Source organism: Rhinichthys klamathensis, unplaced genomic scaffold, assembly GCF_029890125.1.
Source record: "Rhinichthys klamathensis goyatoka isolate OS25496 unplaced genomic scaffold, OSU_Roscu_1.1 h1tg000140l_1, whole genome shotgun sequence".
Lineage (NCBI taxonomy): Eukaryota > Metazoa > Chordata > Actinopteri > Cypriniformes > Leuciscidae > Rhinichthys > Rhinichthys klamathensis.
In genome coordinates, this window is record NW_026606675.1 from 1,140,435 (window position 1) to 1,162,050 (window position 21,616).

At 38.5% G+C, this 21,616-nt stretch overlaps 1 protein-coding gene across 1 annotated transcript in view; it reads left to right on the top strand.

Annotated features, from left to right (window-relative positions):
- The window catches only part of csmd2 (CUB and Sushi multiple domains 2), a 334,540-nt gene that overhangs the window by 213,938 nt on the left and 98,986 nt on the right, over positions 1 to 21,616 (top strand). The window contains exons 16-25 of the mRNA XM_056257596.1: positions 2,391 to 2,529; positions 3,682 to 3,869; positions 5,965 to 6,153; positions 6,455 to 6,571; positions 8,293 to 8,508; positions 8,597 to 8,785; positions 10,052 to 10,221; positions 10,315 to 10,471; positions 10,593 to 10,784; positions 16,803 to 16,929. Of these exons, the coding sequence (XP_056113571.1) occupies positions 2,391 to 2,529; positions 3,682 to 3,869; positions 5,965 to 6,153; positions 6,455 to 6,571; positions 8,293 to 8,508; positions 8,597 to 8,785; positions 10,052 to 10,221; positions 10,315 to 10,471; positions 10,593 to 10,784; positions 16,803 to 16,929 (1,684 nt within the window). The remainder of the gene's footprint in view (positions 1 to 2,390; positions 2,530 to 3,681; positions 3,870 to 5,964; positions 6,154 to 6,454; positions 6,572 to 8,292; positions 8,509 to 8,596; positions 8,786 to 10,051; positions 10,222 to 10,314; positions 10,472 to 10,592; positions 10,785 to 16,802; positions 16,930 to 21,616) is intronic.

Here is a 21,616-nt window from a genome sequence, read left to right on the forward strand (position 1 = left end):
TCCATCCTTCCTCATTCCATTATCCTAGCTCCTATTTCATGGGATATCATGGAGGAATTGCGTCAGGAACAACAACTTGAACCACAACCTGCTAACTGTCCCCCTGACAAGGAGTATGTTCCGCAAAATCTGCGTCCACGCATTACGCAATGGGTCCACACTTCCCTTAGTGCAGGCCACCCCGGCATTTCTCGCACCATCCATCTCATACAAAATTCATTTTGGTGGCCTACCATGACACAGGAGATCACCGCTTATGTCAAATCTTGTCAAGTCTGCGCCCAGTCTAAAACCCCCAAAGAATCACCCTCAGGTCTTCTGCAACCACTACCCATTCCACAACGACCATGGTCCCATCTATCCATAGACTTTGTGACGGATCTCCCTTCATCCAACCATTTCACGACTATTCTCGTAATCATCGACCGGTTCTCCAAATCCTGCCGCTTAATACCACTAAAGGGACTACCCACTGCCATGGAAACGGCCCAAGCCTTATTCAACCACGTCTTCAGAGTATATGGTCTTCCGGAGGATATCGTCAGCGATAGAGGCACACAATTCACTTCCCAGGTCTGGAGAGCTTTCTGCAAACAGTTAGATATCAATGTGAGTCTCACATCAGGTTATCATCCCCAAGCCAATGGCCAAGTTGAACGCCTTAACCAGGAAATCGGCAGGTATTTACGAACCTACTGCAGTCGGGAGCAACATCGCTGGTCAGAATTCCTACCCTGGGCCGAATATGCTCAGAACTCCCTCACACACACATCTACCGGCTTGACCCCCTTCCAGTGCGTCCTGGGGTTCCAACCTCCCTTGTTCCCGTGGTCGGGCGAACCCTCTTCTGTCCCTGCAGTGGATGAATGGATTCAACGTAGTGAAAGGGTGTGGGACAGTGCACACGTCCGTCTCCAGCGGGCCGTCAGAACACAGGAGTTCCAGGCCAACAGACGACGTCGCCCACATCCTCCCTATCAACCAGGACAACAAGTCTGGCTCTCGACTAAGAACATCAAGCTCAAGCTGCCCAGTAGGAAGCTCAGTCCTAGGTACGTTGGCCCTTTTAAAATTCTCAAAAGAATAAATGAAGTCACTTACCGATTAGAGCTTCCTACTAACTACCGCATATCTCCCTCCTTCCATGTTTCTCTCCTCAAACCGGTCCACCCGAATGCTTACCCTGTCCATGAGAACCCAGAACCACCACCTCCACTGGACATAGATGGTACTCCTGCGTATCTTGTCAATCAGTTACTGGACTCTAGACGAAGAGAGGGTCGGCTCCAATATCTGGTGGACTGGGAGGGTTATGGACCCGAGGAGAGATCGTGGGTAGCTGCCCAGAACATTTGTGACCCGTCCCTCATAGAGGACTATCATCGAGCCAGACCTGACCGACCAGCACCTAGACCACGGGGACGGCCGCGTCGAGCTCCAGGAGTCGCTCCTAGAGGGAGGGGTTCTGTAAGGCCTAACCAGCAGAGGGAGCTCTCACCGGAATACTGACTGTGATCCACGCCCTCTTCTTCTACACTCATTTCCTGTTTGCCTGCCTATTTATTCAGAGACCATGCTTTCACTCGTCGCGAAGTATTGCCAGTTTACACTGCCTTACCAAGCGTTATTGTCTACTCTCTACTGCCTGTCTGCCTGTGTATGATTCTGCCTGATTCTCTGCCTTACGATTCCTGGATTACCCCTTTGTATTGGTTGCCTGTTTGGACTGATGTTACTGCTTGGACCCCTTGCCTGCTTCCTGACTTATGCCTTTTGGATCTCCCTATTGGATGTGAAACTTTCTGACAGTCACGTTTGTTCATATCCACTGCCTGCCTTCTCTCAACTGCTAAGGGTGAATCTCACAAATAAACTCCCGCAAATGGATTCTCACTCTGCCTCTGCATCTTCATTACATAGGGAAAGACGAAGAAATGGAAAATGTTGTCGATAAAGATGTGGTCATGCAATACACCACAAAGAACAAGATGTGATGTCACTCTAGGTCTTCTGTTTTTAAATCAAAAATGAGAAATGATAGCACATTTAAAATGTGGAATTGCACCATCAACTCCACCTTCCAACACTGCAAACCTGCAGATTTTAAAGTTTCATACGTTCATTAGTTTCGAGGCTGAAATAGTGATCTCTCTTAAGGAAACTGTTTTTGTGTAACCAATGTTTCCCTCTCTTCCTTAGTTTTTACTTTTGTTTTGCCTTTTATTGCTCTTTCCTTCTGGTTTCATTCCATCCTTTTGGATTCCGTTGGATTTACCGTTTATATTCAGCATGTGAAAATCAAAGGGGGGAACATCATTTTTCCTTAGTCAATTGAACAATAAAATAACAATTCTGAATCTTTCTCTGTGTCATCTTCTCCTGTTCTTTAGCTCCATGTGGTGGAAACCTAAAGGCTTCCAGCGGCATTATTCTGTCCCCGGGCTGGCCTGAGCTTTATAAAGAGGCCCTCAATTGTGAGTGGATCATCGAGGCCCTGCCAGGATATCCTATTAAGATCATCTTTGACAAGTACGTACAAGACTTCTCTTCTGAACTGCCATGTTGTTCTTAATAAGGCTCCCCGTTTCATTTCCCCTGCTATCTTTCATTCAATTGGTTATCATCATTTCATAAATAGGTCACTAGTGCACTGCAGATATACTATCTATCACTATAGACTTGGAATAAGAGGATCCGGCTATTCATTTTCCTGACTATCACAGGGATTAATTCAGAATCAATATTATCTTTCACCTCTGCCTATATGGAATGACTTCATATGTGCTTGTTGAACATTTAATTAAATAAACCATGGGCATAAAATGCTTCCCTTCACTGCTAGAACAGCCTCCATTTTTTTTTTTTTTTTTTTTTTTCTTCATTTGTGTGTATTTTTCCTGGTATTCCCTACGTTATGGGGACCAAATGTCCCCACAAGTATAGTAATACCAGTAAATGTTGTCCTTGTGGGGACATTTTTGTTGGTACCTGTGAGGAAACAAGCTTATACATCTTACAGTATGATCTTTTTCGAAAATCTAAAATAGCAGAAAGTTTGTTTTAGTGTCATTGTTACACATTACTGTAGTTACTAAACCAAACCCTCATCCTAACCCTATAGTAAGTACATGTAGTTAGTTATTATTACTCAGTGCTTAAATGTATAGTTACACTGTAATATCGACACCTTAAAATGAAGTGTAACTGAGCGTTTTGGATGATGGGTAGGTTTATAGATAGGATTAGTGTAGGGAGAATATACAGTTTGTACAGTATAACACCATGTTTATGGAATGTCCCCATAAAACATGGAAACCCAACGTGTGTGTGTGTGTGTGTGTGTGTGTGTGTGTGTGCGCGTGTGCGTGCGCGCAGTTTGAATGTTTGCATCTTCTATGAATTGTTGTTGAGAAGATGTTTCAGAGGTGAGGCTAGCGGGAGAGCTGATGTTTTCTACAGTATCTGACTGTGAGTACAGAAAGCAGCAGGGCTGCTGCTGCAGGAAACTCAAACAACACATGCCACTTTAGAGAGAGCTGGGTTTTCAGTTTGAATGATGTAGTGTCTCTATTCTAGCTATACTATGCAGGAACACAAGCAATTAGGACTGGGATGAATCCATGTAGCCTCACTTTGTGGTGAAGCTGCCATGCTTATGCATTGCACTATTCTGATCAACAGATTCCGAACGGAGGTAAACTATGATGTTCTCGAGGTACGGGACGGACGCTATCCTTCTTCCCCTCTGATTGGCAGTTACCAGGGTACACAGGTCCCGCAGTTCCTCATCAGCACCTCAAACTTCATCTACCTGCTCTTCACCACCGACAAGAGCCACTCTGACATCGGCTTTCGCATCCGATATGAGAGTATGATGGTCTACTATTGTATTTATTACTGTTTTGATCTGAAAAGGGCTGTGGCATAAATTTCAGGAATTTTGGTAACACTTTTGTAATTTAAAGTCTTTAATCCAGTAGTCTTTAACACACTTTGTTAAAAAATGCACATGGTAGACTATCACAAAACGATTAATTGCATTGTTCAAACTAAAACACGTGATAAGTGTAATTTATGTTCAAACTGTCTTACAATGCTGAGAGTTTAGTCAAAGCGTGCTAGTTAGATAAAGCTTGATATTATCTTCTCCTCAATGCATTTCATGGCCGCAATTACAAGGATCTGATAGCACAGATACCTGTGAATACTATCAGCTATGAAGGAATCATTATAAATAATAGCCACATGCTCTTTACTATGCAACGATTTTAATCAAGTCCTGTAATTATGATATAATAGGATGGTAATTATGCTTTGAGATGATTTCAGTATGGGGTTAGAATTGTTCCATTGTTCCAAATAAATATATTAAGATTCACAAATCAATGTAAAGAGTTTCACAAAAATTTATTAAATTCACAAATAAATCAAATGAAATTTGCAAAATAAAAAAAATATTTACAAATGTTTTATTATTTTACAAACACAATTCTGCCTGGCTTTTATTTGTGAACCGCTTTCTGTGCATTTGTAAATCGCTGCACACATTTGTGATTGTGAAGAATTTTCTGTTCTATCTTGAATAACATGATGCTTCCATAACGCGTTGTTCCCATAACAGATGTAAAGCGCTTTTTCTCTGGCTTTTTCCAAGGCTCATAAAAATTGTGGCTTGGCTTGATACACAGTCTAATGGTCTAATTTGAACAAAATCCTAATTTTAAACATATTTTGCTGTTGCAATTGTATGGGCCTTATGCATACACTTCCTATTTGAGCCAATGCAGATGAACGATGAATGAGCAAAGTTATTTCAGAGCAAGTTCGCCCCGAGTGTAAAGCCAAACGTGATTGGCTGTAGCGAGAATGTGCTACGATTGGCCAGCTCAATGGGGCCGTTGTCTGATTGGCTTGAGTAAACGGTGGGTGGAGTCCACTTATTTGTGGATTTGTCTGCACGTCGTCGCTAGAAGTGTTTCAAAATCCACAGATGTGTGAGGGGATTTACAAATGCACAAGAAGCGATTCACAAATGTGTGCAGCGATTTACAAATGCACAGAAAGCGGTTCACAAATTAATGCCAGGCATTTTTTTTTTTTTTCAAATCTTATTTTGTTTATTTGTAAATTTTATATATTTGTGTGAATCTTTTTACATTTATTTGTGAATATTAATCTATCTATTTGGAATAATGCAACAATTCTAACCCCATATTTCAGTCATGCACAAACACGATACATGCAACATTAGACTGCACATGAGACTGCAGAATTATCTCCGATTTAGATTTATTTTCTCTATAAATCTCAGTTCATCTTAAATGATCAACTCAAGCAGAAAGTGCTGAAGAATAATGCAACTTTTGAATGATCCGAATAAGCAGAAAAATTCCGTAAACTTTTTAGAGGCTTATAGGCTGGCCAGTATTGATAAGCTGATAATTATTTTATGTAGTGGCCGATAAGTTAACAATTAAATCGATCATATTAAAATGCTATACTATTTTGTCTAAATAAATAAAAAATAAAATACAAAAAAATAAAATCAGTCATTTTAGAAGTGAATTTTGGCATCACAATATTATAATGTAAAACATGAAAAAAATGGATTTTGAGATTCGGTAAGATTATATTTAAGTGTTATTAAATCATTAGTGTTTTTAAACATTAAGTGTGCTTTTAGATGACAGCAAAGGTAATCTAGATGTAAAATAAGGGAAATTACCATGCATAATTACATATATAATACTGGGCGATATATTTCTGATAGATTAAAAATACTTTTTTTTTATTGGCCGATTATTATTATTTCTATTTTGGTTCACTCACACAAATAGTCCCAGACAAGTCAAACAGTAACACTTTAATTTGTAAATTAGTAGTTATTTTCTGGCATGAAAATACACCTGGGTAAATAGTCATACGTTATTTTCCACATACATTTTTGTCTATTCCCCTCTCAAGCCTTGCAACTCCAGTCGGACCATTGCGTTGATCCTGGAATCCCAGTCAACGGTCAGCGCCATGGCAATGATTTTTACGTGGGAGCTTTGGTGACGTTTAGTTGCGAAGCAGGATACACCCTCAGTGACCACGAGCCCCTCGAGTGTGAACCCAACTTCCAGTGGAGTCGACCCCTGCCCAGCTGTGATGGTATGGTGCACTCCTTACTAAAGGACACATTAAGGTACAGGTCATTTATTCAAGCGACGATATCGCTCCGAGACTGGAAGGGCCTTTACGGTTTGAAGCTACCCTTTCCGCTCCCTTCTCCTATTCCACTAGGCTTTGAATATTTAAGGCCATTATTGATTTTTCCCCTTGGGTGATGATAGGAATAATTCGCCTCCATATATTGATGTCCTTCGGAAGGGCACTTCCTATAACGTTTGTTTTAGCAGGGTTAAGCTCAGCGTTTTGACATATAGTCTTTATCCTTTTCTCTTTCCTCTAGCACTATGTGGAGGGTTTATTCAGAGTAACAGCGGCACTATTCTGTCTCCTGGGTTTCCTGACTTCTACCCCCATAACCTCAACTGTACCTGGATGATTGAGTCTTCACATGGTAAAGGTAAGATCGCTTTTTGGTGATGGTTCTTTTTCCCAGCAATAGACAAACAGTTTTATAAAATGACCCACGAACACTAATATGTTTCCATGTCTTTACTGAACACGCATCGTTAACAGTACGAGATTTAATAACTGTTTCACCCTCTTTTGGAAGCTGCAACCTCCTCCAAATGGTTTTGTAATTGTAAAATCAGACCTGAACAACAGAATTTGCACCATTTCTCTTTACAAAACTGGTTCAGTTCAGTTATTCTTCTGATGTGTATGGCATGAATCACTCTCTCATTGGGTCATGCCAAATTGTTACAGTCCATTTGAGGCACTCCAGAAAGTGCATTTTCTACATTCATTTTTCCATCAATGATAACAACTGGCATCTTGACCTGAGGCATCAAAAACCATGATGGCCCAACATACTTTAATTTTGAAATCTTGTTTTGTTGTTTCCTAATCAACTCTGGTTTGATCTGTCCTCTGTGAAACATCCACATGCTCTTGTGGACTTCACACAAGTGGCATTGTTTCTTCTTCCACTGTTTTCTGTATCATAATCACGTTGACTGAAACGTTAGCATGTTCCAGATATATCTTTAAGTCTTTAGCTTACACTCTAGTATTCTTCTTGCAAGAACGCCCACTCCAAAGAAGAGAAGCTGTGCCTGTCTTACCATCAACTGATAAACATCAAGGCTTTTAGAGATATTTTTCAAGCCTTTTCTACCTTTATGCATGTCAACAATCCTTCCTCTTTCTCCTTCAGAGACCTATTTTGTTTGAGATGCAGTTAACATAAGGGCAATGCTTATTTTGAAAAGCAAACTCCAAAATTGAGCATTTCTTTTTTTTTTCTCATTGACTGAACAGCTTAGCTGATGCCAACTTTTGGAGAAATCATTAGCCTAGGGTTTGACATGCTTTGTGTGTTCAGTACTGAGTTGAAAATGTATCATTACTTGTGCATTTTGTCTATTGTAATTCATTTCTAGGACTAGAAATTAAAGTAAATTCAAAGGTTGACATATGTTTTCCTGCAACTGTATGTGGTTGAAGCCTTCCTGAACTCTTAAGCCCCATTTAAACTGCTAGCGACACGCAGCGACAAAGCGACGTGTCAAGCTTCACTAGACGTGACAAAATTTCAGAAATTTCAACGTTATGCAAATGAGCAGCAAATTTCGTGAGCGACAACCAATGGGAGTGAAGACTGTCTGTGCCAGTGGAGCTCACGACACCGTCTCAAGACAGGACAGAGTTCTAAAGCGATTTCACCATTTTATACGATTTAACTGTAGCCACATACATGGATATAATAAAATGATGCATGGAAATGAAACTGTCGGCAGTCTTAGTGAGTTTGATTCTTACATTGATAGTTTGTGTTGTTAATTATATAAAGCAATTAGCAGTTTAGCTCTGCTGCAGTTCATTTTACAATTTAGTCATTTTGAACAGTATGAGTGAGTTTAATTTAACTTTTAAATCTAATTCCTATTCAAATTAGAATGATATCTTAGTTCAATATATTGTTTGTGATTGCATTTTCTGAAGATACGGCCAGACATGCAGTCTACCAATAACATTAGAGCGACAGCACTGAGAACGCCCACAAGAGTCTTCACAGTACAAAGGCTAGCGACATACAGCGACAAAGTCGCTCATGGCTGAATGGGGCTTAAAACAGTTGATATATATCTTGTGTTTTTCTCCTCTCAATCTCTGCAGGTGTTCAGTTTACCTTCCACACCTTTCACCTGGAGAGTCCACACGACCACCTTTTAGTCACAGAAAATGGTAGCTTCTCTCAACCTCTGTGGAGATTGACTGGGTCTACACTGCCACCCCCTCTCAGCGCTGGACTCTTCGGCAACTACACCGCTCAGATCCGTTTCCTCTCAGACTTCTCTGTGTCCTATGAGGGCTTCAACATCACTTTCTCAGGTAGAGAGCTTTGTACAGTCGCTTAAACAACATGACATTTATAACAGAAGAAGCTACAAAATATCAATCCTTCTCCTGTTGCTTTCAGAATACGATCTTGAGCCTTGCGAAGATCCCGGCGTCCCCCCCTTCAGCACTCGTAAAGGGCTGCAGTTCGGGGTGGGGGATGCATTCATCTTCTCCTGTTTTCCGGGGTACCGTCTCGAGGGGCCTGCGAGGGTGGTGTGTCTAGGGGGGCGTCGGCGGGTGTGGAGTTCCCCTCTGCCAAGGTGTGTTGGTAGGTGGTCACATGCTTTTCATTTTGCTTTGTTTGCAAATTATACAACATATTTCCTCTCGTGTTCAGAGACACACACTTATGCACAACTACACATTTCAGAGTTCTCTAAAACTTAAATGGTTCTGCCGATTACCAGATTCACAGACTCAGGGTTATGACTCACTATCTGAAAAAAACAGAAGGAGCACCAACCACAAATTCTGTCAAACACTTAATCAGCATTAATGTAATGGTGGATATCAGCATATAAGTATATTGGAGGCCAGGCTTCTTCAATTATTATTATACATATTGTTTTTTGCTGGAATAGCTTAGATCAGTGGTTCTCAAAGTGTGGGGCGCAAGGATGCTGCATGGGGCGCACGGGAGATAAGCAAAAAAAAAAAAAAGGCACATTTTTTTAAATGTTTAAAGGGGGGCGTGACGAAAAAAGTTTGAGAACCACTGGCTTAGATGCTAAACTTAGAATGTAATTTGTTAACATTATGATTTTGACGTTCCAGTTGAAGTAAGTAATTAGGCATTATGTAATTTCTGCTGCAATATCTGGCTTATCCTTGCTTCATATTTATTTACAACTCTTGTGGAACTAGGTCAGCTCGTTTCTAAACATATGTTTGTGTTTATGGAATGCATGACATCATCACATACAGTATTAGTTGTTGGGCTATGTTTTATTTTTTTATTTTTGGGGGATATTTAATGGTACATGCTCATTCCTCTTTTTTTACATTTATATTAATTTTGCAGTTATCTAATGCTCACATAAAATTAATCTTTTAAAACACTAATTCAATAACACTCTTTAATGTAATCTTTAGAAAATCTCAAAATAAAATCTATTTTTCATATTGTACATTATAATGTTGTGATGACTAAATGACTTGTAGTATTTAAACACTTAATTTATAGGTTATCATCCATAATATCAAAATAACTATTGACTAAGAAAGGTATGTCTATAATTACTATAGCCTTGCATCCCTAGTCAGTTGTATTTAATTATTTGTATTCACATCTTATCAGAACAGACCTGCAAACCTGGCAGCATTGTCATTGTCAAAAGGTTTAAATATGATTCAACTTTCATTTGTGCAGTTTAATATCCTAGCAGAATTAGGTGCATACATTGATTTGCACTCATTCAGAAACACACAATAGCCCCTGTTTGCCAGCACGAGTGTATGATCCGTGTTTGTGTTTATACTGAGATCATGGGTGATTCGTCAGAGGTCATTTGTCTTCTTACCTCCCTTTCTGCAGCTGAATGCGGATCGTCTGTAACCGGGAAACAAGGAGTTTTACTCTCTCCCAACTACCCTGGATATTACGGTAACAATCATGAGTGCATCTACTCCATTCAAACCCAACCCGGTAAAGGCATCCAGCTCCGAGCACGGGATTTCCGCCTGGAGGAGGATGACATTCTTAAGGTGTTTGTGACTTAGTATGCATTTGTGCGTGTGTGTAATGTTTGTTTGTAAATTCTGCAATGACTGTATGTGTCTGTTTTATGTGTCTTTCAGGTGTATGACGGTAGCAGTAGCAGTGCCCGACAGCTGGGCACCTTCACAAGCACAGAGCTGATGGATGTCACTTTAAACAGCACGTCCAGCACCATGTGGCTCGAGTTCATTAGTAATAGTGACAATACCAGCAAAGGTTTTGAGCTGCACTTCACCAGTGAGTAGCACACTGACATCTTGCAGCCATCACAGTAAAGGAATTATATATACAGTCCATACACCAGAGGAGAGGTTTTCAAGGACACACTCTTTTTTCTTTTTCTTTTTTTTTTTTGCAGGTTTTGAGTTGGTGAAGTGTGAGGACCCAGGTGTGCCTCAGTTTGGCTTTAAACGGGAGGACAAAGGTCACTTTGCAGGTAGCACGGTGTCATATAGCTGTGATCCTGGCTACAGTTTAAAGGGCCCGGAGGTTTTGACGTGTCTCAGAGGGGAGAGGAGAGCATGGGACAGCCCCCTCCCACTGTGTGTGGGTAAGACACTACTAAATGCTCACACTCATTCACAATATCTTCCCAAGGAAACCCAATTATTGCGTGGATGGTTCTGAACCATAAGTGGACCATGAGTACTGCCATATCAGATGTTAGGCTCTTTAATTGATAAACACGCTACCTGTCAACAATAATTATTTACTGAATGTAGCCAATAATATTTAAAGCCTTTCAATCTTTAAATGTATGTATGTATATATATATATATATATATATATATATATATATATATATATATATATATATGTATATAAAGTAATGTTGTATTAAATTATTTATGTTGTACTATAATATTAATATATCTGTATTATATTGAATTATAAAGATAATTGTATAATCAAATCTAAATTAATATATAATTATTTTTATTTAATTAAATTGATGGTTATATATTAAATTGTTAATTTATAATTGTAATACACTATCTATTTTATATGTTTATTTATTTTTCTGTAGAAGAGGTTAAAGTTCTTGGTTGGGGGGAAAAAAAGTTTGTGAATTAAGCGATCAGCTTCCAAGTATTTCTCATCACTTCCTCTAGCTATATTAGTATTTCATCACAAACTTTAAATCTGCCACATGGCCTTCTATGGTACACTCTGAGAAATTGCTCATGAATATGAACCCCCAAAGCGGAGAGAGTTTGATTCATTTGAGCGCTCTTTTTCTTTTTCTTTTTTTTTTTTTTTTCATGTGTGTGCATCTTCTACCACCCACCCTTAAACTCAGCCTGGGCTCTGCTCAATGTGAGTTTATCACAGACCCGCTTCTGCAGTGCGGTTGAATTTTGAATTATACTGCATTCCACCTGAGCCTATGGAGACCTTTAGGCAAAATTGAAATGCCCATATAGAGAGGGGAGAAATGGAACTGTAAAGGTATGAGCAAATATTTTTCATCCGCCACAACAGGAAACTAACTAGTACTGTAGAAAACAGAGGGTGGACAGTGAGAAATGAGAAGTTGGTGAGAGTAAGAGAAAGAGGGAGGGGAGGAGAGAGCAGGAGAGAATGAGAGAGCAAGAAATGTAGTTTTATGACTTACGAAGCAGGTCATCCCAGGAGTTGAAGAAGATGGGTTTGTTTCATTGTGATTTATGGCGCTGCTGTCCACTATGGGAACATTTGTCAGAAATTCATATGAGATAAAAAAAATAAAAAAATAAAACTGCAGGAACAAGAACAAGAGAGACAGATGAAAGTAAAAAAAAAACGTAATATAAAAATCTCAACAATAAGATATACATATAAAACAATCTTGTGTTTGAAGCGCAAACCCTCTTTTGGTGTTGTAAAACTACTGTCAGGATTTACTAAAGACACAAGCCCAAAATTAGCGCTGAAAATGTGTGGACAGGGTTATTTTTGTAGGAGTTACCCTTTCAGAAGCTAAATGAATGGGAGAAGAGTATTTAAATTAATCATGCAAGGTGATTTACTAAGGTTTGCGCTTTTTCAATTTACTGGTATCTGCGCCATTATTTACCGCCCAAAAAAGCATGTCTTAAACCAGACGCTAATTTGTGCTACTCTTGGTAGATTGTGTTGGTCATTACGGAAATGATCCGGCTGCGTCTGGGATCTTTAATTTGTGCGTCGTCAGTAGATCACGCACAGAACTTTCCACTCACATCTGTGCTTTTTTTGGAATAGCGCTCTCACGCTAATTTGCCCTATTTAGTCAATCTGGCCCTAAATATAGTAAGATTTGAGCAGAAAAACAAACATTATAGCTGTGGGCTTAGAAAGTAAACCTAATTCAATATATTATTTTTAAACCTAATATCTTAAACTATTTTGCTTACAATTTTGTATGTAATAAATATATCTTGTTTTAAGAAAGTTCAGATGTTTGTTCGGGAAAAGAATACAAATCTCTTCAACTTTTGCATTCAACAATTGATTTTTTTTCTATGCTGCACAAACAGAAATGATCAAACGTGTCGCTCTGTGTCTATGATTATACCCTTCAGGATGTATGAAAATGGCTTGAGAGGCTTAAGTGTGCATTTGAACACAGTGCACTTGCATGCTTTGACATGTATATCTCACATGACTACAAACACTGGCCATCGTGTAATTTGTGTCATTTCTTGACCAAGACTCAAGGAGAAATGCGTGTAGGGAAAGTGTCTGAAGCAAATGTGAGAAGTGCCCCTCCACTGACTTGATTGTACTTCGTTCCTGTGCTTTAGTTTGGGAGAAATAGTAGGGTACAACTGGGCTAAAGGCACCCCTTTAGAAAGAAAATAGCTTTTCACTACTCCCATAGTGTATGATTGCAGAAAAAAAAAATATATATATATATATATATTTAACATTGAGAATTGTATTATATGCTATGATTAATGTCATATTTTAAATGTGATAGTTTCGTTATAAATATGGTGATTATCCCCAAGGTGGACCCCCAACTTAATATATGATATTTACCATCTAATTCTAACCATGTCATATCAACAAATGGAAAAGTCAGCCAGCTGTTTATTATCATGTTAATTGTTGTGCCTTTAGCCCCAACAGCAGGGGCGCCTTTTACCCTAAATATCATACTTTTACTTATCCTTCCTTTATTGGACATGACTGAAATGTTTATAATCAACTATACACAAACAAAATAAAATAAACAATTAAATTAAATTAAATTAAAGACTATGGTATCAGATCATTATTAATGTAAAAAATTTAAAGGAAAACGTTTTGGGATATTCACATTCTTTTCTTTTGTGTCCTAAAGCCACATTTTGTTTATACATTTGTTTTCATAGAAACTTTGACTTTTGTGAATAAACCGGTTACTTGTAAGATGGGTGACTAAACTGGTTGCTTTACAAAATGTATGCACTTTTAATTCACTGTCCTCCGGTTCTCTGGATACCTGTCAAAAGCAAGAATTAATGAACAGTATCATTATTATTATTATTATTGTAACAGTACACATATTCCGTCCGGGTCTTTTGGTTTGGTATGCGTACGAATAAAGTGTTTTAACCACTGCACATGCAGAACGTCTCTGTGTGTGGAACGCAATTTCAAACTCCCAAGTTTCCCCCCAGGATTAGACAATATCGTTTTGAAATCTTTTTTGTTTTTATGGTTGTACACTTGCCTGTAAATGTTGTTTCAAATTCACACAAGTATGTCCATTTCGCATAAAGAATTATCCTGAAAGCAAGCGAGCCCACAGTATATTTAACTTCACAGGCTTCAATAAATGAGTGCCGGTGTGCATGCACTTCAAATTGAAAGAGTGTATTAGAATGAGAGCGCAATAATTCTAACCTTATTCTGAAGTATGTTGCTAGCATATTTTGCATCCAAAAGTGTAAGCACTTCAAATCTCTTCCCAGTTACTACAGAACCATACACTGCAGTGTGTGTTGCTACCAGTTGCAGCAAAATTGACAGACTTTTTTTTTATTGTTATTTAAAGACAGATGTAGTTTGTTCACTAAACCACCATTTAATAAAAAAAAGTTTTTTTTCCAATGCTTTAACCAAAAATATTAAACCGTGACTTTAAAACCAAGGTACATACCGAACCATCATTTTTGTGTACACCCCTATGTATCTATACTTATTCTATCAGCAACTTCTCTTATCTTAAAAAAAAAAAGCATCTTGAATGGTTTTATTAAGATGTACTCTGTATCCTGTCCTTTCACTGTCCAAAGGATGTATACTGTATGTGTATGTACGCGTGTATACTGTGTAAGGGCACACACATTTGACCTCTTGAAATGATGATGACGATGGCATGAGTTAGAAATAAGACTCTCACAACTTCCTGATCCGTGAAACTGGAACTGTCACACGTACTGGGCCCAACCTCCTGACAAACAAGTGATTTGTTTCCTCACACTGCCCGCTACCACCAGCACCACCATTGCCCCAGTGCAAGATGGATAGTCATGTCTGGTGCAGGACATATTACCATCACTATCAGTGATATTAGCCAAAGGAAATATGCCCTCCCTAGGGAAGGCTCAATCCTGGAAGTGATATACGGCCACATTATTCACGTTATTCAGCTCCTCTCAGTACTGAATGTATTCTTTCAAAGTGGAAAGTTATACGTGCCCCTCCACCTGATAATGCATTGCTCTACAGCACACCGTGTTCCATCCTTGCTCGAGGGATTTTTTAGGCTATTTCTACATTAATCCGAATACATTTGAAAACTGTGTTTTTGTTTCCAAACACTCCCCGTCCACACTGGCGTTTTTTCAAAAGTTGCTCATCCACACCGAAACGTCTTCAAAAATGCTTAAAGGAAAACTCCGGCGCAAAATGAACCTTTGGTCTAATTACACATTGTTACCTAGTCAACCGTTATCTGAGATTTGTTTTCATCATGATTATCGAATGTAAATAGTTTTATCTCTAAAAACAGTTTAGCCTATAAAGCTAGTATAACGCTAGTATATTGGGCATAGTGTAATGACAAATAAAAATCGCTTGTTAATACCACTAACAAGGCTCAAAATAGCCCCACACTAACACGGTAGCATAATGAGGGTCTCTACCTTCAAACCGAAGCATTGAGAACTTTGTCAGTATCCAGACAGTTTAATAAGAAGATATTTTAAACATACAGTCAACTTCGCGTATACAGGCAGAAGCCATCTTTGAAATACAGTCTTTACCAGTCGATCTACGAACGCCGATCCAAGTCTGCTGTTCGCGCTCACCTTATCACAACTTATAGCTCGTTCACATTCTCACCAGCGCACTTGGATCGGCGTTCGTAGATCGACTGGTAAAGACTGTATTTCAAAGATGGCTTCTGCCTGTATATGCGAAGTTGACTGTATGTTTAAAATATCTTTTTATTAAACTGTCTGGACACTGACAAAGTTCTCAATGCTTCGGTTTGAAGGTAGGGACCCTCATTATGCTACCGTGTTAGTGTGGGGCTATTTTGAGCCTTGTTAGTGGTATTAACAAGCGATTTTTATTTGTCATTACACTATGCCCAATATACTAGCGTTATACTAGCTTTATAGGCTAAACTGTTTTTAGAGATAAAACTATTTACATTCGATAATCATGAAAACAAATCTCAGATAATGGTTGACTAGGTAACAATGTGTAATTAGACCAAAGGTTCATTTTGCGCCGGAGTTCTCCTTTAAATCACCTTATGCATGCGTAAAACCTAATGCAATCTCACATCACATGATGATACTGAAAGACCAGACACAATAAAGTTATCACGTTATTCTTCTGGCACTATCATTTTATTAGCAAAATATCCAAAATACCTTAGCAACGTCCAGGTTGCACTCAAAATGGTATGGTCTGAAATGCAATTTTCAGCATGCCGCAGGACAGCAATTGCGAGTACATTTTCTGTCATCTTTGCAGGAATGCAATATGAAGATTCTACAAAGGAACATTTCTCTTTAGCAACACTATGAAAGTAAATAGCAGAAACAACAATGCCGGTATAACCATAGATATCTATTGGGTAAAATATGCATCACATGACTAAACATGCATCATCGTTTTTAAATACCTCCATTTTACAATGTGAAATTGATCCACTTGGTAGGATGTTTTTAAAAAGCTCTGTCTTTGTTGACAAAAAGTGTGGACCGAAGGCCAAACGAATAAGGAAAATAAGTGTTTTCAAACGAGAATAAATTAGTGTGGACAAGGCCTCTCCTTTAAATGCTTTTTCCCCACGTGTTTTTAAAGTGAGATTGCTTTAGTTGGTTTTAACTGAGAGAACATTTTACACCAAAGACCTGATTTTTTCAGTTATTGACATTCAGTCATGTATAGTCCACATTGAAAATATATCTAATTCAAACCTGATAATCAATGTTATAATGCAAAATGAACAGATATTATATTATATTATACATTTTTGCTTGTTGTTTCAGAATTGGTTTAATTATTTTTTTATTTTGTAAAATATGTACTGTTTTGGTGCTTCAGAGCTGTGAGCTGTTATTGATGGATGGTGCTTTTGTTTATCTCTTTCTTCACCCAGCCGAGTGTGGAGGAACGATTAAAGATGAGCCCACGGGCCGGATTCTGTCTCCTGGTTACCCAGCGCCTTATGAGCACAACTTGCACTGTGTCTGGACTATTGAGGCGGCACTTGGAAGCACCATCGGGTGGGTATCTACTCTTCCATTACCCCCCTCCTCACCATCTGTCCCTTCATCACGCTGTTTCTCTTTTGATATGTTCATCTGCCTCGAAACGAAACCTCCAATCATATCTTCCATCCAATATATTTGACCTTGAATTTCAAGCCATTAACCCATGCTGACGATTCTAATCTCTGGGAACTTCCTTAATTGAGTCATTCCATGAAAGGAGTCTCATTGTTCACCATATTTGATGCACACACATTTACTTAGCTGTCTAAATGGGAACATTTCATATACCTCTATTGTTTTTGCTATACAGCTAGTTATAAATACTATAAACCTAACCCACACACAAACCCTGATAGAAAACTTTCTGGATTTTTTACAATTAAAACTTTTTATTTTTATTTTTACAAAACGAGGATGTCCCCAAAAGGAGGTTTTGTCAGATTTAGCTCACTTCTGGATACAACCTTGTCACTAAAATTTGGTTTAATATATTAATGTATGTATATTAACCACATTTTAGTGATACCCAGAGGTATGTATATGCATATAATCCAAAATGAAAAAAAAAAACCCACCAATTTCATCGAATGACTCATTATGTCCATCCTTCTATCCCACCACACTTGCCATACTGTGTCTAATTGGTTTGTTGGTGTATTTGTCAGCTCTCGCCTTAGCCGATTGGCTTGCAGGCTGTGCACTAGCTCTGCGCATGCCAGTATTGTTCATCGTGCTGTCACAGTCAGCAGGACTCAGAGAAGCTAGGAGGACATTAGCACTTTGGCAGCCCTACAGACTGACCTCTTCCCTTCCCCAGCAAATCGCTCCCTTTCGCACTAATGAATGAACATGCCCCCTTGTTAATTGCCACTCGTTTCGCCAGCGTAATTTTGCATGAAATCTCGCTGCTGAGCTCTGCCTAATTTGTCCGGGGCTTTAATTGTGCTGTTTATCAGATACTTTCCCCGCCCTTCATCTAGATACTTTAAGAGCTCCCAGACACTGTTTTCTTGCTGTGTTAAAGTGGTCCAAAATTGATATTTGATTTGGTGTTGCTGGCTAAAGGCTTTGTGAGGTGCCTTGAAGATGTGGAAAGCTCAATCAAATTCTCCTTTTATCCTGTATCCTTTGTGTCCATAAATAGTTGGAAATGAGCAATGAGCCGAGTGTAATTATATCATAAGGGTTATTGAGTATCAAACGCTGGTACACCCCTCCAGACGCTCAAGCGAGACGAGCAAGCCATATTTAATAATTCAGGTCACCTGTCCTTTTTTGTATAACCATGTAATTTAATGCAGTCGGATACTCAGATGTTGCCTGCTTAAAGCCTGTACTTAGTCAGTGTCATGTAATAATTGCCACAAAAAACAATGTTAGTACAGTGTTCTTAAGGACAATGTGAAGTGGAGTGCCTGAAGCCCCTTTAACCCCTAAATTGCTGCAACAAATGGCCTCTTGTGGATTATTTTATTTATGTTTCCCCAGTCATCTCAATGGCAAAAGTTGCCAAGGCTACATTAATTTGATCAAAACTACAGTAAAACAGTTATTTTATTATATTTAAAATGTAATTTATTCACATGATGGCATGTTCAGTGTCACATGCTCCTTCAGAAATCATTCATATATGCTGATTTGGTGCTCTAGAAACATTTCTTATTATTATCAATGTTGAAAACTTCTTAATATTTTTGTTGAAACCATAATATTTGTCAGGATTTTTTTAAGAATAGAAAGTTCAGAAGAGCACCATTTATTTGAAAAAAAAAAGTCGTATCAATGTAACTCTTTTGATAAATGTAATGCATTCTTGCTTAATAAAAATAATTTATAACAATCTTACTGACCACAAACAGTTTCATTTATTTTATATATTTAATTTTCTTTTGTTATGGTCATGTCCCTTGGGAACCTAGTGAGTCACAACTGTCACTGGGTTTTAAGGGTGCTCCAATCAATCAGGTGTTGATCGTTATCACCTGATAATCGTTTTATATAGTTTCTGCCAATCAGAAAACTTGCGAGACAATTTTTCTATGGCCAGCTAAAATTGCTTCACTACAGTCTGGCAGTTCTACCAGATGTCTAAAAATTGTTTAAAAAGATAAATTTGCAATGTCATTGCAGAGAGATTTCAACGACAGCAACCTTACAACAATGAGAGCAAGAAACTAGGGCTGGGCGATATTAGTGGTTTTTTTGGGGGGGTTTTTTACCATCATAATAGTGCACTATCGTTCCTCCCTAAAAGCCCAAACTTGAGATCCCTTACTGGGTACCCCTTCAAAAAAAAGCTGCATAACACCCGATGTACAGTCAGGTTTGCCTTTATTGGCTAGCAACCACATCTAGTACAATATGAAAACATCAGAAGTGTTTACCACCAAAATGTGTTAGCTAAGTAAACATGTCTGAGCTTGAGCATGTAAAGGAGTGTGTGAGTTATTTAAAATCGTGTTAGTTGGAAATCATGTTCCAATAAACCGTTCCGCAATCAGCAGAAATGATTTCTAAAAAGCTTGTTTGTCAACAGTAAACAGCTGTTACAGTGTGCATTTGTGTGTGATGTGATGTTCATTTAATTATATCTAGTACAACTATATGATCACATATGAGTATCGCAGGTCATATAATGAGGTGTTAGAATGTGTGTGTTTATCCTCTTCCTGTCTGTCTGTGCAAGTGTTATTATGAGATCCCCTTCCACAGGCACAGGATAATTAATAGATCAGGTCCCTTCCAGTCTCAGACCTAGTTCCCCAGTGTAAAGTATGCACATACTTTTCTTTGATCTCATCTTGAGCAATCAATTATTCAAGATCATTTGCAATGCAATAAGAATCAGATTATGTCCTTTGGCATATGACCAAAATCAGTATATAACTCTTATATAACAGTAATTTTACCTCACAGAATAAATTTATAAATTGTATTATTATATTAAATATAAATACAATTATAATTAAATATAAGTTATATATAAATACTCATAAACAACCAATAGAAATGTTGGGGTTGGTTTCTCATGTTCTTGAAAGAAGTCTCTTATGCTCACCAAAGGTGAATTTATTTGATCAAAAACACTGTTAAAAATGTTGTGTGATATAGGCCTACTTTAGTTACTTGGAAATATATGCTGGAATGTTTCAGTTTCTTGATATTTTATTGATAAATCACAGAACAGCTACTGAATATTTCTGCACGTGATGTGTGTGCGTTACATTGCACATTAGTTTAGAACAGCAATTAACTTACGTGTACAATAAGCTGTTTAAAACATGCATTCACCCTATCAATTTTGAGCATCTAGATGATATAGTCTTACATTTCTTGTGGAGCGCTCTCAGAGTTTGCATGTATTTGTCATTTTAATTGTTTGGAATGAAGTGTAAGCTGACTTCAAAGATATCTTATCGTGTTGCCCCCAACACACTTTGGAGTGTGCGCTATATTTTGTTTTAATTGAATATACCTCAGTATAAGCGCTATATATCTCTATATAATGGGTGATACATTTGTACTGTCACAGGGTGTATACTGTGATACCACCCAGCTCCAGCTGTCCTGTCCTTGTGGACTTCCTTATCCAAAGGGGCTGATGGAAAAGTCTGAGTGTAGAGACATAAAAGGATGTGTAAGGGTGGACTGGAATGGTTGTATGATGTGGAAAGACACTGACGGGGAGGGACACACTTTGGGGTTACATGACACATGGGGTGCTGGTGATATTTCAATGTTCTTTCATCACAGACACATCTCCACCTCTGAGATGCCTTTGTTTGGCAAAGGTGATAATTACTTTCAGCAGCCTCTTCACACACACACACACACACACACACACACACACACACACACACAAAGAAAGATATACCGCGTAGCCCCAAATGTCCTCATCCATGTGGGATTAGACATCGGTTAAGCCTGCTGTTCCAGAGCTGGTTTGGAACATTCGAGTCGCAGCTCAAAGGATCGTACTGTCATGCTCAAGGCTCATCTGCAGTCACGAAAGAAATCTGAGGAATTAACGGAAGCTGGGGTCCCTCTTCCCTATTCTGCTGTTTTATCAACCTCCTTTTCTCTTCCTCTAAAGCCTTCAAGTCATAAATTAGCCCTGTTCTCTTCTTGTTTCCATCCCATCTTGTCAAAGTTTACTCTCTTCTCTTCTCTTGGCTTTCATTTTCATTCTTAATAAAGTCAGGGCATAAAGGTTTTTAAAGGTATGATATATCATGGATCAAACTAAAATGAATTTATGACCATTTTAATTAATTATTAGTCTGTACATAAAGGAATGCCCACTTCCTCACCCCTACTTTTCACTGATACTCGCAGTTCTCACTTTTAGAATGAATATTTCTCACACAGCAACAATAATGTTAGATATTAAATGAATATCACAGTGGGAAAGTTGTTGGTTTGTCAGTAGGGTATTCTGCTTTTAATTAATGTAAGTTAGTAAAAAAAGTAGTTTTGGGAGCTCAGTGTACAGAAATTGTTGATGTCTTGGCTTGCGGGATGCTTAACATCATATTTAAGGCCAGGGTTGCAGTCACACCTCATGACGCATAACTTTAAACACAGCCACAAGACCAGTGCAAATAAAACAGAACAGCAGTTTTTTGCATTATTTATTCATGCTGTGGTGTATGCTGGGAATAATAGTCCTGCCTCCAGCACCACTGGCATCACTGTGTGC